General features: G+C 52.8%; 1 protein-coding gene across 1 annotated transcript in view; it reads right to left on the reverse strand.

Annotated features, from left to right (window-relative positions):
- The window catches only part of COL23A1 (collagen type XXIII alpha 1 chain), a 354,126-nt gene that overhangs the window by 20,184 nt on the left and 317,813 nt on the right, over positions 1-16,129 (reverse strand). The window contains exons 6-8 of the mRNA XM_060144375.1: positions 5,283-5,309; positions 3,829-3,855; positions 2,439-2,465 (exon numbers count right to left, since the gene is read on the reverse strand). Of these exons, the coding sequence (XP_060000358.1) occupies positions 2,439-2,465; positions 3,829-3,855; positions 5,283-5,309 (81 nt within the window). The remainder of the gene's footprint in view (positions 1-2,438; positions 2,466-3,828; positions 3,856-5,282; positions 5,310-16,129) is intronic.

Consider the following 16,129-nt stretch of genomic DNA (forward strand, 5'->3'; position numbering starts at 1 on the left):
TGAAAATGGAATAAGGTTGGCAGATTATATCAGTGTCAATTTCCTGGTTGTGAGGTTGTACTACAGCAATGCAAGATGTCACCATTGGGGGAAACTGGATGATGGGTACACGGGGTATTATTTATTACAACTGCCTGTGAATTCTTAATTATCTCAAAAAAAAAAAAAAAGAGCGACAAAGGACCACACCATCTCTCTCATGCAGCACCAAATCCCTCACTCTTGGCAGTGTTAGTAATGGGTCAGACCTCAGGCAGCCAGAGCCCTCACCTTGTGGCCCCACCTGCAAGGAGGAGAGGAGGAGAGACCACAGTGACCCCAGCACTTCCTGCTGCCTCAGTGGTGCCCGCCCAGCACTGGCTCAGGACACAGTAATGTGGCACATCTGGCTCAGTGCCAGGAGTTCCTAACCTTCCTGTCACCAAGAAAGGAAGAAGCCTTTTGTGGATTGGGCCCCTGCTGTGTGCCCAAGCTCTGAGGAGTGAGGCCTACCTGGAGGTTATCTCACCTAACCCTGCGACCACCTGGCCAGGGCACTGCTATTGTCCCATTTTACAGATGGAGTAGCCAGTGGTCAGAGAATGTAATCATTTACCCAAGGTTACAGAGCTAGGAAAGGCACTGTCTCCTCTGACCACTGAGGCAAGAGTCTCTTTTAGACAGTATTTTTCATCTGTGACCCCACGATATGAGAGAACTTGGTTCTCTAGACCACTGCACTTAAGACATAGCTCACTTGTTTTCCTAATTAAAAAATTAACTGAAGCTCGCAATGTCCACCATGCAGATCTTCTGATCAGTCTGACTCAGCCAGGGTCCTGACCAAGAAGATAGAATTCCAGCCAAAAGACAACTGAGTTTGGTAAGGTCACCCAACCAGAGTGGCAATAGTCGTGGGTCATTTCTGTCTCATTTTACACTGTGTTAGGAATCAGCTGAAGATACTCCGCCCACTGCTGCTCCTTTAATAGCTCAAGGGCTCAGGGTGGGAACCACTGGCCTGGAAGCTCCTTACCAAGGCAGAAAATGGGTGTAGATACTTGAGCAGGTTCTAGAAGAGGTTTAGGGTCTTCTCCTGAGTTACTTGGAATGAGGCTGGTCAGCCTCCTCCTCCTCCTCCCACCAGGATCGGATGGCTGAGGTCTCCCCCGGGAACATGGGGTGAGTCGAGGGGAATGTACACACCAGCAGCCCAGACTCCGCCAGTCTACCTTGAGGATTCGGCGATTGTACACGTGATGGTCTCTACTTATAAATCCTGGACTGAGCCTCGGGAAAACCATCTAGTTGGCAAAGAGGTGTGTGATGAGAAAGGCAGGAGGGTGATTTAGAAACGACCAGGCTATTTCTGGAGGCAAAGCCACTTAACCCCACCTGGAGAGAGGAAGCCTGGTCATTGGAAGTGGCGGAACACATTCTCCAAACATGGGTGCTATCCTTGCTCCCATCCCACGGGCTCCTCTTCAATGGAACCTTGCACTCCCCCAAGAGCTGGAGTCCATTTCTCCACCCTCTTGACTTGGGCGGGCCCTGTGACTGCTGTGACCAATAGAATGCAGTGGACGTGCTACTGTTTCCGTTCTGGAGGTAGCTCTTAACTGGTCTCGTGCCACTTAGAATGCTGCTCTTGGGAAGCCCCTTTAGAAATGCCCCCACCAGCCTGGGGAAAGCCTGAGCTGCACAGAGATCCACGAGTGGGCATCCCCAGCTACGCTCCCCACGAAATTGCCAAGACCTGCTTTGTGGGGCCCAACCAGCAGAGGTCTCCACTCTGCTTCAGCCTCCGTTGAGGAGAACCCTGGTTCGGAACAAGGCACTTCTGGGTGCCTGGACTCAGGGGGCATGAAGGGCTAGAAGTGGGCTGGACAGAGACTCTGATCTACTGTTCCCACTTGGGGTGCCAGGTGCCCACTTTCCTGATTGCCATGAATCTTCACCTCAGTGGCTTGGGGTCAAGGATGTCATCCCCATTCACAGTTGGAGAAACTGAGTCTCAGAGGGGAAGGTGACTCACTCCAGGTCACTCAGCTGGTAAGTGGCAGAGCTGAACTCAGAGCTGGGCTCAGGGCTGCTGGCTACATCCACAGTCTTCCCTCTTCCTGGGTGCCAGCTGCCCTCAGGAAGATCAGTCTCCAGTCTGGGCCCAGTGCCAGCCCCACTGTCTGCCCATCTATGGTGATAAGGGTGACTGGATGTCTGCCAGAGAGTCCCTGTCTGTGCAGGGGACGGCAGCCTCGGCCAAATCAAGGTGTTTGGGGCTTCCACCCAGCGGATGTTGAAGTGAAAACAGGCAGCGAGATAGACCACGGGTGGGGAGGGGCTGCTTGCTCACTTTTTTCTGTGATAAGCATAGGGATCCAGAAGAAACGCTAGGTATACCTTATTATGATATGAAACAAACCATGTGGGATCAGGGGAGGGTCTTGCTCAGTTCTTACCCGGGGGCCAAAGTCTCCTGGTGCACCCTAGGAACAAAAAACAGGGTGATACATCACCACTACTTTTATTACTACTTCACATGTGTGGAGCATTTGCTCTGTGCTCAGTGCTTCATATACACAGTCTCACTTCATTCTACGAATAAAAACATAAAGGTTCTATGTCATCTCCATTTCCAATGAGGAAACTGAGGCACAGAGAGGCTAAGTAACTTCCTCAAGGTCACACAGCTAGTAGATCCAGGGCTTGGAGCCAGGTGGTCTGTTATCTATTGGCAGCCCCCAGACACAGCAGAGTGGAACCCCCGAACCTGGGAATAATGAGGGATGATAACTGATTTACTGTTTTAAGCCACCAAGTTTTGGGGCAGTATGCTATGTAGCAGTAGATGCCAAGACTTCAATTTCTCTCTGTTTTCAAAGCCTCTACCTTAATCATTTCTATGACTCGGTGGCATCAGCCAGAATTGGCAAGAAGGCAATCACTGTACCTGCCAACTGCACGAGTGTCTCATCATCTACAAAGAACATTCAGACGGTTACCTCACGCAGTCTTCCCTATGAGAGGTTGGTTTTAATTTACAGATGGAGAAACTGAGGCCCAGAGAGCTGGGTAACTTGCCAAAGGCCACACAGTTGGTGGTGGAGCTGTAATGCAAACCTGAGGCTCTGAACACCAGATCCTGTGCCTTGCTCAGCCCTGAGGGTGGACCGGAACCCTGGCTGCCCTGACCCATGCGGGCCACATAGCAGTGGCGCAGCCCAGCCCAGCCCTGCCCTGCCCTGCCTTAGAAATGCCCTGTCGGTTCTACCACACCCAGGTCTGTTATGGCCCCTCCCTCCCCTGACTCCACTGTGGGACACACAGGTCTCCCCTCTCTCCTGCTCCCCTCCAAGTCACTTGGAGTTCCCAGCCCTCCAGGAGTCTGACTGTGACATTTAGTGCCAAATGTCAGGGAAGACCTTCTCACAAAGGGCTGCAAAGGGTTAGCTCTCTGCCATTTGTTTTCCTGGGGGGGTGTCCTCCCCACAAAGAATGCCATCAACAGTCAGTGTTCAATTCCACAGGCTCTTCTGGCACCTTCCCCTTTTCAGGATTGATTATTTTGGAAACTCATCATTCTGGGTAGACTGTGCTTTGAGTTTTGTTACACTCTGGTGCCAGGAGAACTCGGATTCAACCCTCCAGGTACTTTAAATTGTCAAATGTAAGCCCTGTAACCACTTTAGGAGGTAGGAACCACTAGCCCCACCTCACAGATGAGGAAAGTAAGGCTCCAGGAGGGGATGTAACTTGCCCAAGGTCACACTCTGGAGCTGGGGTTTGAAGGCAGATTTCTGGCCTCCTTTATCAGCCTACTGCATCTGGACAGCTTCCAGCATCACTTACCTTTTCTCCTTTGGGGCCTGGAAGTCCCTGGAGAAGGAAGATAGAGAAAGAACAGGAGTGAGTGAAGAGCACTAGGCTAGCCCCCTTCTATCTTCCCTGAGGCTTTGAGGGCAGAAGGGCCTGTGAGGCTGAGCAGAGCTGTGGGCAGCTGAGTGAAAAAACATACACGCCTATCAGCCTTTATGAGGGCTGCCTGTGCTGGCCCCAAGGAAGCTCTGAACCTCAGTGCTTGCCACAAGGAGGACAGGAGACTGGGGTGGTCACTGGCTTCCTCTCTGGACAGGGGCACATGTGCTAGTCATTTCCCCCAGAGAACAGAGCCCTCCCTGCTCAGCACCCGTTGTGCCCAGGTACCAGTGAGGAGGTCACTGTCTTCACAGTCTGGGGGTGTGTGGATGTGGAGGTGGCTCCCTGCAGGCCATGATGGCTGCCATCACTCTCTGGTTGCAGGGAAATGTGTCTCTTTCAGTCTTGCCAAGTTACCAGGACTTCTAGGGAAGCTGGTCAGGCCACACACAAGGCACCAACTGTGGAGCTCAGAGACCCTGGGGTGGGGGCCAGGCTGCAGTGGGCCAGCTTGGGGTTCACACTCTTGGTCAGGGACCTCGATCACTGGCCTTCTTCCCAAAACATCCATGTTCCCTTCAGGTAGTGACGGATTCGCTCATTCACTCATCCATCTAGGTAGTGGGTTCTTTCTTCCCCTTTAATAATGCACTCATCATCAGTCAGCTCTTCAATCATTTGTTAATTCACTCATTTTTTTCACTCACTTGTCTGCTCAACCATCATGCATTTATCCATCCACTAACTCATCTACTCTTCCATGCATCCAACTGTGTGTACAATTCATTACCTCATTTGACTCTTCTTCCATCCACCCATCCATTCATCCATCCATCTGTCCATCTGTTCATCAATCTATTCATCCATCTGTCCTTCCTTCCTTCCACCCATATCCAATTATTCATTTTATTATGCTGTCTCTGTGTGCATCTTATTCATTCTGCTAAAGATGCCAGTGGACCATATGCTTCTGGTCCAGGTGTTGAGAACTCTTCAGCCTGATGTCCACCATCTAAGTCTTCAGACTGTATGAGGGGATGCTTTGTGCCTGGGGTCTGCTGGGAGGGCCTTCTGTGTTTTGAGGGCTGACTGGGCACCAGGGACAGTGCTGTTCACAGTTCTTTGCATCCCCAGCATCCCTGTGGGGAGAATTAATATGCCTGTTTGACAAACAGAAGCCTCAGGCTGGGGAGGTGAAGAGGCCTCCTCAAGGTTGCACAGTCAGCAGGTGGTGGAGCTGGATTTAAACTCAAGTCTGATGGTCAAGTAGCTTCTCTCCATGCCAAACCAGGTTCTTAGTGGCCCTTCTCTCTGGCATCCATGGTAACTCCCAACCCCAGGGGCAGCCCCATCCCAGGACCACCTACAACTGCCCTGTTATCACTTACGGGCTTGCCATCCAGACCCAGTGGTCCCTGGAAAACGAGAAAGAGAGAGAGAGAGAGAGAGAGTGAGAGAGAGAGTGAGAGAGCACAGAGGTTACACACAGGAAAGGCATTTCTTCTGTGTTTTACGACCCAGAGGCACAATTGAGTGACAAGAGACCAAAGCCTGCCCCGAGCCCATGGTCTTGGGTACATTTCACGTGGACTCAGGGTGGGGGCATCTCTGTGCTGTTTGTTGCCCAGAATCCCCTCCTCTGATAACAGAGCCCGTTTCTTCTCCAAAGCCACCCCCATCCACCCCATAGGGTTTGGACATGTGACCATATTCCCTCGGCCAGGGTGAGTAGTTCAGGTATGAGTGTCATGCCTGGGACTTTAAATGGTGGAGCTTTAGAAGAAAAAGGATTCTTTTCTCCTGATGGGGCTAATCCTGGAGCTCCTGGGGGCACCACATGGCTTGAGAAAGAGCCAACAGAGAGGAAGGCAGAGCTGAGAGACAGAGAGAAAGGCACGCAAAGGGCCTGAAGCTGAAACTACCTCTGCATACTTCTTTCTGTTTGTCAGCGAATACATTTCTTTCCTTAAGCCAGTTTGAATTGAGTTTCTGTCACTTGTAACTTGTTAGGGACTGAATGTGTCCCCCCCAAATTCATATGTTGAAACCTAACCCCCAATGGGATAGTATGTGGAGGTGGGGCTTTTGGGAAGTGATTAGGTCATGAAGGTGGAGCCTTCATGAATGAGATTAGTGCCCTTATAAAAAGGACCCCAGAGAGCTCTCTAGCCCTCTCTCCCCACCATGTGAGAACACAGTGAGAAGTTGAAAGTCTGCAACCCAGAAGAGGGCCCTCACCAGAACCCGACTGTGCTGGCACTCTGATCTCAGACTTCCCAGCCTCCAGAACTGAAGAGATAGATTTCTGTGGTTTATAAGCCATGCAGTCTATGGTACTTTTTTAGAGTAGCCTGAACTAAGACATAACAAGAAGAGTCTTGAAAGCTCTTTCAGCTCCCTGCACTGCTGTGGTCTTTGAAGGCAAAAGTCAAATAATACAAGGGTGGGTCTAGAGAGCTGGGGCCTCTCAGTGGTCTGGGGGCTTTGTGGTATCTTCAGACGGCTGGTGACCACTGCCCAAAAGCTCCCACTGTCCACCCACCTGACAAAGCCTCACTGGATTCCTCTACACCCTTGTGGAGGTGTAGAGGAACCCAATGGGGGCACCATGGACTGGGTCCACCTGCCTGCTGGGTCCAATGGTAAACAGCCAGTTTCCCTGGCTGGGTCTCCAGACTGCCCTGGCCGACAGCCATCTGCAGATTCCCCAGATGCTGTGAGAGCGACTGCTCCTTGGTGCCCTCACTCAAGGGCCTCACTCCAGGCAGGAAACCAGGGCAATTCTGAAAATTGGTCTCCTAAGTGCTTCTGCCATTCCCTTCACATTCAGTTGAGGGTCTGGATGTCAGGGTGATGGCCTGGGAGCAGCTGGGGTCCCAGGAGAGGGGGAGTGGGGCCATTCCAAGGTCTTGGGGGCCCAGGCTCTGGGGGCTCCTGGTCAGGTGCAGTTTCGGTCCCCGCTATCTGCAGCTCATCAGAAGCTGTCCTAGCTGGCCTGTCTCCTTGGGCCAGCTCCTGGCTGTCCTGACCTGGATCCGTATGAAAAGCCTTTTCCCTTTAGCAGTCCTCTAAAAGTAGGTCCTGCCCCTCATCTACCCCTCCATGCTCAGGCCCTGCTAGGCCTCCTCAGGGCCATGTCCCTCTGGGCATCTCTATGGGGGATGCCTCACCCTAGCCCTCTCAGCTGCCATAACACAGAGGGCCCAGTCCCATCCTGGGTCTCTTCTGGGGGCTATTGGTGGCCTCCACACTCTGCCTGAATCACAACAGAAGCCCTGTGTAAGGAAGGTGTTATCATACCCATCTTACAGAGGAGGAAACTGAGGCCCAGTGAGGGGAAGGCCTGGCCCCAGGCCATGCAGCCAGAAGAAGTGGGGGCTGGAGCCGACATGGCAGGCACTTCAGTTCTGTGTCCACACTACACTCAAGCCACGGCAGTGGTCTTGCCTGGCCTCTGGCCACTCTCCCCTCTTGTCTGCCCTTGCATGCTTCTGTTCAAACCTTCCCTGCTCTGTCCCATTGCCCACTGGATCTCGCCTGTCCACGGGCCCCCAGTCACCTTGTCCAGTGTGGTTGCCACTGCAGACTCTGTGCCCAGGCCCTGCATGTGTCTGTCCATCCTGCTGACCTGAGCCCAAACACAGTGCAAACTTTGCCCCTCTCTATTCTGCATGGATTAAAAAAAGCCATAATGCAGATGGAAATTAAAAAGAGACTAAGATGCAGTTTAGAACTAAGTAAAGCTCCTTCCTTTTCAAGAAGTAACAAGTGTTGGTGAGGATGTGGAGAAAAAGGAAGCCCTGTGTGCTACTGGTGGGAATGTAAATTGTGCAGCCACTATGGAAAACAGTATGGAGGTTCCTCAAATAATAAAGCCACCTTATGATCTAGCAATTCCACTTCAGGGTATTTATTCAAAGAAAATGAAAACAGTAATTTGAAAAGATATCTGTACCCCCACTGTAGCATTAGAAACAACCTAAGTGTCCATCGATGGATGAATGGATAAAGAAGATGTGGTACACACACACACACACACACTGGAATACTATTCAGCCATAAAAAAGAATGAAATCTTGCCTTTTGCAACAACATGGATGGAACTTGAGGTGCATTATGCTAAGTAAAAATGTCAGGCAGAGAAAGACAAATACCACATGATCTCACTTATATGTGGAATCTAAAACAAAACAACAGCAAAAAAACCCACGCTCCTAGATACAGAGAACAGATTAGAGGTTGCCAGAAGGAAGGGGGCATGGGTGTGGGTGTGGGTGTGGGTGAAATGGATGAAGGGGTCAAAAGGTACAACATTCTAGTTACAAGAGTTCTAGGGATGTAATGTACAGCAATGAGGACTCTAGGTTTACACTACTGTATTGTATACTTGAGAGTTGCTAAGAGAGTAGATCTTAAAAGTCCTCATCACAAGAAACAAAACAAAACAAACAAAAAAGGAGACTAAGGTGCAGCTTAGAACTAAATAAAGCTCTTTTCTTCATATGTCAGGAGGGAGAACACAGCAGGCCTCACTGCTAAGTCACCAGCAGCAGCTGTGACATGAGCAGGCCTTGGAACTGGACAGCGTGATGAGTCCAAGGTGTCCCTGATAAAGGCCAGGACACAGAGCAGGGTTCGCTTTGGACTTGACTCTGCATCCCTCACAGGGTTTGCCCTTGCCACAGCCCTGGGAGACAGGTGCCATGCCCCCTCCTGCAGATGAAGAAGCTGAGTCAGTGGGATTGTCCAAGGGCTTGAAATAGGTTCCACTCTCTATGGAGTGCTCCCTCTTCTGCAGCACAGGGTAGTGGGGGTGACAGATGGCTGTCCAGGGAACCTAGGGAGAAGGTTCATAGGCTTTGCCTTCTTTCCAGGATTCCTGGTACATCTGTCTCCCTCACTGAGCAGACCCTCCCTGGGCAAGGGCTCCCTGGACCCTCTTTCACTTTGACCCTCTGCCAGGGCCAGTTCCAGCTGACGTGAAGCATGCAGCGCCATGGTGCCCTGCTTTTCTAGAAGTGTCCACTGCAGAAGGGAGCCTGGGGATGTTGCCTTGGCTTTGACTCCAGAGGGGAAAAAATCAGTGCCACCAGCTGTCTCTGAGAGCGTTAGACCTCAGCTGCCCCTTCCTGAGAGTGAATCCTGCCTTCCAGGCAGGATGCTCCCCTCTGCCAACTCCAAGACTGTCTTCGATGGCACATTGATGGTGCAGCCTTGGTCCCCTACTTTCTCGTTTGTGAGAAGCCCTGTAAGTGGCAGAAAACCAAGTTTCCCACCCAGGGCCCTGCCTGTATGTGGGATCACAGAGCCCTTGCTCCAGGTCTTGGAGTTTTAAAAACATGAATCAAATCTGTAGTTTCTGAATAATGGCAAGAAGGGGCATTAAGAGCAGCAGTCTTGGAAACGCCCATCGCAGGGCTGAAGGAAAGTCACCTCGAATTCCCTGGGAACCCAAGATTGGAGCTGTATGTGGCTAGATATGATGCCAAGAAGATTCCCTTGGCAAACACAGAATGCCCACGTGCAAATGTTTAGAGACCAGAGGGTGCTGGCCCAGCCTTGTGGGTGGAGCTGACCCACAGCCATGGCCTTAGTCTGAGGAGGTGGCTCTGGGCTCACCTCTGGTGACACCTAGGCAAGAAGGCTGTGCCCAGGCCCTTGAATTCTCTCTCTGGGGAAACAGCTGACCCTTGGAGAGGCTGACAGGTGACCAGTGGTGACTGGGAGTCACTGAAGAGGGGACTCACAGAAGGGTTGGGTGGAGGGGGAAACAACCTGGCTTTGGAGTCAGATGGACCTGCCTAGCTCTGGGGCATGATTCTGACCCCTCTTATCCTGGGGGAGGTTGGGCCCTGGGCTGTGAACCTTAGAGGACGGGCCCTGCCTCTACATACTGCCTTTCCCAAACAGGTGTCCAAGGAACAGTGTCTTGCAGGGTGTAACAGGCTTGCCTGGGGAAGGGAATACTATGGTCAAATAAGGGTTTCTTTCCTGCAAGATTTGCCTGAGCCATCATCCTGCTTGTGGGTCTCCCGGAGGGCAATGTTCCCAGCCTCACTGGACTCTCTCATCTCAGGGTCTGGCTGAGTCTTAGCAAAGCAACTCTGATGGCAGGCTGTGTGGACCATCTATGAACCAGGTGTTTCCATGTGTTGGAGGGAGGCCCAAGCCTGGCTCTGGGTGCTCTGAGAGGAGGGAAGGGTCAGGGGCTGGTCAGATGGGAGCCAAGGACAAACATGGGGTGGGTACAGTAGTCAGGCTGGACCAAGGCAGGGCAAGGTCTAGGCTGAGTGCCCCAGCAGCTGACAAGCTGGTTCTGGGAAGCCAGGCCATCTGGATGAGCAGAGCCCCAGACTGGGTGGAGGTATGGCCTTGGTGGCATGGGGTCTTATTCCATCAAGGCAGCCCTCCCCTTCCTCGACCATCAGCCGCTCCAGCTGCTCCTCCCCCTGGGTCGCTTACCAGAGGAGCGGAAGGAACGACACTGGGCAGCCCATGGAGTGAGGGCAGGGCTTGGGCCTTCCCTGGGTTCAGATCCCCTCTCTGAGCCTCAGCTTCCACAGAATGGGTGATCCTGAGAGTCAGATGCCACAGCACTATGCCTGGAGGTGCTCGGTTCCTGCCGGCTGCCTCCCCTGCCTGATCAAAGCTGTGGAATTCACCAGAGGTTTTCATCCCCTTCTGCCCTCCACGGAGCCCCACAGCTGTTTACAAGCCTGGGTTCTGCTTTAAATCACTCCTCCCTGGTGCAGATCAGCTGAGCTCCAGGATGCTTTCGGATGTGTGGAAGCAAACAAAACCCTGTGGTGCGCTGAATCGCATGCCAGGAGGACAGAGCCCCCGTGCTGGCCCATGCCCCTTGCCTCGCTCAGGGACCCGAGCAGCCCAGAGCCTCGGTTTCCTCAGCCATAAAATGGAGGTCTTATCCTTCTCTCAAATGACAAGTTCAACATGGGTCCCAGGTTAGTCTCCTTTGTCTCCTCTTTCAGACCAACCCAAGTCATGAGACCCTACAGGGAAGTGGACACAGAGGTAGAGTCTGCACTGGCTCTCGGGTGGGCAGTGCTAGGGAGGGACCTTTGTGTGGCCTTCCTAGTGGCTGGCAATGGGACGCCAGGCTGTGCCACTGCTGTCATCTCTTACCTTCATGGGTTTGCTCCCTCCCTCCGTCACCCTATTGGTTATTTCCTAAGCAGGGTTCCATGGAGCCATCTTATGAGAAATATTAACTATGGTAAAAGAGGGGAGGTTTCTTGGGGAAGTAAGTATGGGCCATGGAGTATGCCGACTCCATCACTGGAGCTTCTCAATGTTCATCAGGGAACAAAGCCTCGGAGGAACCCTGAGGCAATGAAGTTGTGTCAACCATTTCCTCTGCACAGGGCTGGCTGGTTCTGTTCCTCCCTGTCAGCTATGGCTCAGCCCTCCCAATTGGCAAGAGTATCTGTTGAACTGAAGTAAATCAGTACACTGGTTGTGTTTAGAGGGAGACAGGAGTAAATGCTCAGACTGGCCGGAGCTGGGTGACTATCTTGTTTTCTGTTTGTAATTAATGCTGACAGCTCCCCTTGGGGAATGGAGCCCTCCAATGCACCAGAACAGGGCCCCTGGATGAGGGGGCTTACCAGGATTATCGGTCCAGGGCCCAGTAATTATGGCCCAGATGTTGACAATTCATCAAATTACAAGGCTGTTGGGGCCTGGGGTCCCAGCCTGGGACGTGCACATTCCTGTGCAAAGGCTGTCTCATTAGGGCTGTCCAGTGGGCAAGGGGGTGGGTGGGAAGCCCCCTTGGGCAGGTCAGCACCATGCGGTTCTGATTTCTCAGGCCAGGCTGTTTGCACACACATGGGCCACAGCAAGACTGTCCGGGCTTAGCAATTTCCCAGACTTGGATTCCGCCGTAGGGTAAGGGAAGAAAGGACCCCCAATTTTTACGCCCAGCCTGGCTGCAGCTCGTGCCTTGGTGGCGGCACAGGGTTCCTCCTGGGGATCCCCTTCCTGGGAGCTGGGGCCCTCTGTAGAGTGGGCTCTGCAGTCACCTACTGCATCTAACTCATAGCAAGCTGTGAGGGCTTTAGCTTGGTGGGGACCTAGGAGCCTGCTGAGGTCAGAGCCCTGCCCTTCACTTGCTCCTTGGCCTGCCCACGCTGCCCCCTTCCACTCCTCGTCTGTACAGGAGAGGGCAGGGCTGGCCTGGAGCCAGGTTTGGTTCGGTCCACGCACTTAAAAAAAAAAAAAAGCAAAACTAACCGAATTAGTTGCAACATTGAAAAATTGTGACATTTCACATAAACATCTGGAGTATGGACTTTCCTTGAAAAGTTGAAGATCTTGCACCCTGGGTCCACGTGCTTGGCAATACCTGCTGGGTCAAGTGTTCCTTTAGCTGGGCACTGCCCCAGGGCTACAGGCTCCACCCCACCCTAGTGCCTCACACCTGGCCTGCTATCCTGCTGAGGTGACCTGCCAGCTCTGTAGGGGCATCTGGGTTTGTAACCCTTGGCCTAGAAAATCTCTAGGTCCCTTTAGGTCTATGATTCTGTGAGGCCAGAAAGCCAGTTGGCTTCTATTTTGCAGAGAGGGCATGCTCAGTGAATATCTTGCATATGCACTGGAAGCAATTACACGTATGTCCGTTATACATCGTGGCTAGAAGAGATGGTGCTATGCCTTTGAATTGATCCCAAACTACCTGCTTAAATTACACATTTGCCTGTTACATGATTACCCTGTTAGGTATCATGAAAAATTGTTCCAGGGTGGGGTGAAGGGTAGTGATGGACCTGACTCCCATTGGGTGTGGGAGGATGGAAGCTGGATCAGTGAATGGAGCTTGTCTGCTGAGAGCTGCCTCTAGCCTGGTATCTCCAGCTCAGGCACATGGGGCTGGTCTGATGGAAGGCAATGGAAATAGCAGACAGGCTGAGGCACCCATTTTGGTGGCAGCCTCTGCTAGGGTGAAGATCTAGCAGGATGGATCAGAAGGGTGACGGTCCCATTGTGACTGGAACTACATGATGGAGGCAGTCTAAAGGGGAGTGGCCTGCCTAGGACAGCCCAGCTCAGGCGGTGGGACTGAGACACAGCATTACCAAGACACCAGGGGACAGAGTGACTGAGAGAACTCATAACAGACACAGAGGCGACAGCGGGTGCTCTGCAGGGACCCCTGATGCCCCAGGCCACACTCCTGATCTGCCCTTTTGCCCTGAGCCTTAGTCTGTGGTTCCACTCGCCTGCTTCCTCCCATCCTCACTCATGTTTGAATTTCCAGCCTCTCTGAAACCCTGGGCTTTGGGGTAGGCCCTGTTTGGTTTCCATGGATGACACAATTGTCACCCACTGTTCATGGATTGGTTGGAATCCTTAAGAATCCAAAGATTTTGTATAAAACTTGTATTTCTATCTTCTCTCTCTTTTTTAAAAATAAACTTATGTCTTCCTTCCTCCCTCCCTCCTTCCCTCCCTCCCTCCCTCCCTTCCTCCTTCCTTCCTTCCTTCCAGGCTGCGTTGGGTCTTTGTTGCAGTGTGCAGGCTTCTCATTGCAGTGGCTCCTCTCGTGGAGCACGGGCTCTAGGTGCATGGGTTTCAGTAGTTGTGGCACGTGGGCTCAGTAGTTGTGGCTCGCGGGCTCTAGAGCACAGGCTCAGTAGTTGTGGCGCATGGGCTTAGTTGCTCCGTGGCATGTGGGATCTTCCCAGACCAGGGATAGAACCTGTGTCCCCTGCCTTGGCAGGCGGATTCTCAACCACTGCACCACCAGGGAAGTCCCTCCAGCTTCTCTTGATATGTTAGGAGATGTGGTAATGATCGACCTGCTTGGGCTGAGCTGCAGCACCCCCTTTAGATGGGGCATGTATCCCCCCAGTTCATCCCAAGCCCAACTTTTCCTTACACTCTCCTGCACCCAGCCAGTTTCCCCTATTTCTTCACCTGGCTGGCCCCTGGAATGTATCAATGAGCTTGTGAGCCTGCAATTCTAGCTCTGAACCATCTCTCCAAACCATGTCCACATCCAGTCCCCCACTCACCCCTGCCTAGGACTTGGCCTCTCTTCTGGACCAGTCTCCACCAGCCTCCCTGCCTCCTATCCCCACATGCCCATCCTTCCTACACAGTGAAGGAGTGGGGGTCATTCTGATTGTTTTGTTTTTACCTGGCAGACCTTGGAGTGAACTGCTTAACTTCCCTGGAGCCTGTTTCCTCCTCTGGAGAGTGGGTGTGGTGTGGATGGAATGGTTTCCTATAGATGACAGTGCCCAGCCTGGAGCTTGGCACACAAAAGGGTTGAATGAGTGTGACTGTAATGTGCTGGGCCAGTTTTGGGGTAAGAATCCAGGAAAAGGGGTGGAACTAAAAGACATACACATTTGCCTTCTCATCTGGATGTCACTGACCCTGAGCACAGCCCTGTTAGGCAGGTGCCATTATTACCTCCATTCCACAGATGAAGAAACTGAAGCTTGGGGAGGCCAGGCATGGCCATCTTGGCCTGGGCATAAGCCTAAATCTCCTGCCTAAACCCCGCATGCTTCCCACCTCACCATCCCTCTCTGGCTTCATCAGCACCTAATACAGCCTCACCCCCACCCTCAGGGCAGAGCCGCAGTGCCCCTTGGCCTGACATTCAAGGACCCCTCCTCTGCCTCCATGGTCCTCCTTCCAGACTCACGTGTAACCTCTGAGAAGTCTTCCTCAACTCCCCCTCATCCCACATAGTTCCTCCGTTACTGACCCTCTACTCTGTCTTTCCAATGCCTCCCCTCCCCACTGTGACTGTCCCCGAGGCTCCAGTGCCCACTAGAGGCCTGGCTCTGAGGGATGTCTGTGAATCTTTGAAGTGCCACCTTCCCCGGCTGGGCTCGTGCCACCCTGTCCCACTGAGTTTGGGTCTAAGTAGCCCAAAAGGGAGGACCCATTAGTGGAAGAACCCGCTCTTGTACGGAAGATGACCCACTGGGGCCAACCTCTCCCTAGATGCCCCTCCTGAAAGGTGGGTATGCAGCCCTGGCTTGTATACCTCCAATGACGGGGAACTCACTGCTTCCTGGGCAGCCTGATAGGTTTGCAAAGTTTTTGTTTAAGCCTGGACCTTCCCAGGTTGGATGCTACTGCAAGTTTCCTCCACCCTGTGGTCCCTTAGGGAGGCAACCACTTGCTCAATGAAGTTGGGTACTCCATGGCTGCTGGCCCCTGACCCCACTCTCCTGTTCCCTCCCAGCCAGGCCTGTCTTGGGTGTACCCTCTCTCTGGACATTCCCCCAAAGCTCCCATTTGTCAGCCCCTACTTGGCCTTCCGACCTCGGCTCACACCTCCCTTCGTGGGAGTCGGTACCCCGACTCCCACCAGGCCAGGCTCAGGTCAAATACACTCGCAGCAACCTGTTGTTCCTTCCTGGCCCTGAATTTTGATTCTCTCTCCCACTCAATCACAGCCTCCATGGGGGGAGGGACTCCAGATGTATTTCTCACTAATTGTATCCCAAATGCCAAACAAAGTGCCTCATAAATAGTGAGAACACAGTAAATATTTGTTGAGTGAACCAGCTGTCAAGGGAACTCTTCTGTGAATGAATGTCCAGTTTCCTACTGATGCCTGTGCCTGGCCTGGGAGCACCAGAGGGCACTCTTGACCTGTTGACGGCTGTCATAGGCACCCGCTGACTCCTGCCCTCTGGGCCACATCCTGGGAGCTGGGCACTGGGGACACTCAAGGGCTCCCCCTGATGGGGTCAGTGATCATCACGGTGGCAAGAACTGTCACTGAACCCAGCCTGTATGTCCAGTGTTAGGGCTCTCATGGAGTCAATTACCTGGCTCCCCCAATGGCTGAAGAGGGGTTAGGGACATGCCTGAGATCACACGGTCTGCGGAGCCCCACAGCCCACTCTTTCTTCACTGCATGGGCAGGACAGGGGGCCAATCCCTGATTTCAGGAGGAGCTGGGTGGACCAGTTTCATACCCCAAATAACTGCTTTCTCTCAAATCTATTTACTTGGAAGACCTGAGTTTGTCCCAGTGGCTTAGTGCAGGTCTGTGAACATGTTCTTCCTGTGGGGGGGGGGGTGAGGGTGCTTTGCTGCCTGGGGGAAGTGGGAAGAGGGGCCAGCAAAGATGTTGTCACAGTCACACCTGCAAAGGGCAGGACCAACTTCTGCTGGCCCTCCATGGCCTGTCCCTGCTGATAGCAATCCCAGAGCTGGATGTGGGAAGATGGCACCTCCCTCGGAG

This window comes from Lagenorhynchus albirostris, chromosome 3 (genome assembly GCF_949774975.1).
Source record: "Lagenorhynchus albirostris chromosome 3, mLagAlb1.1, whole genome shotgun sequence".
NCBI lineage: Eukaryota > Metazoa > Chordata > Mammalia > Artiodactyla > Delphinidae > Lagenorhynchus > Lagenorhynchus albirostris.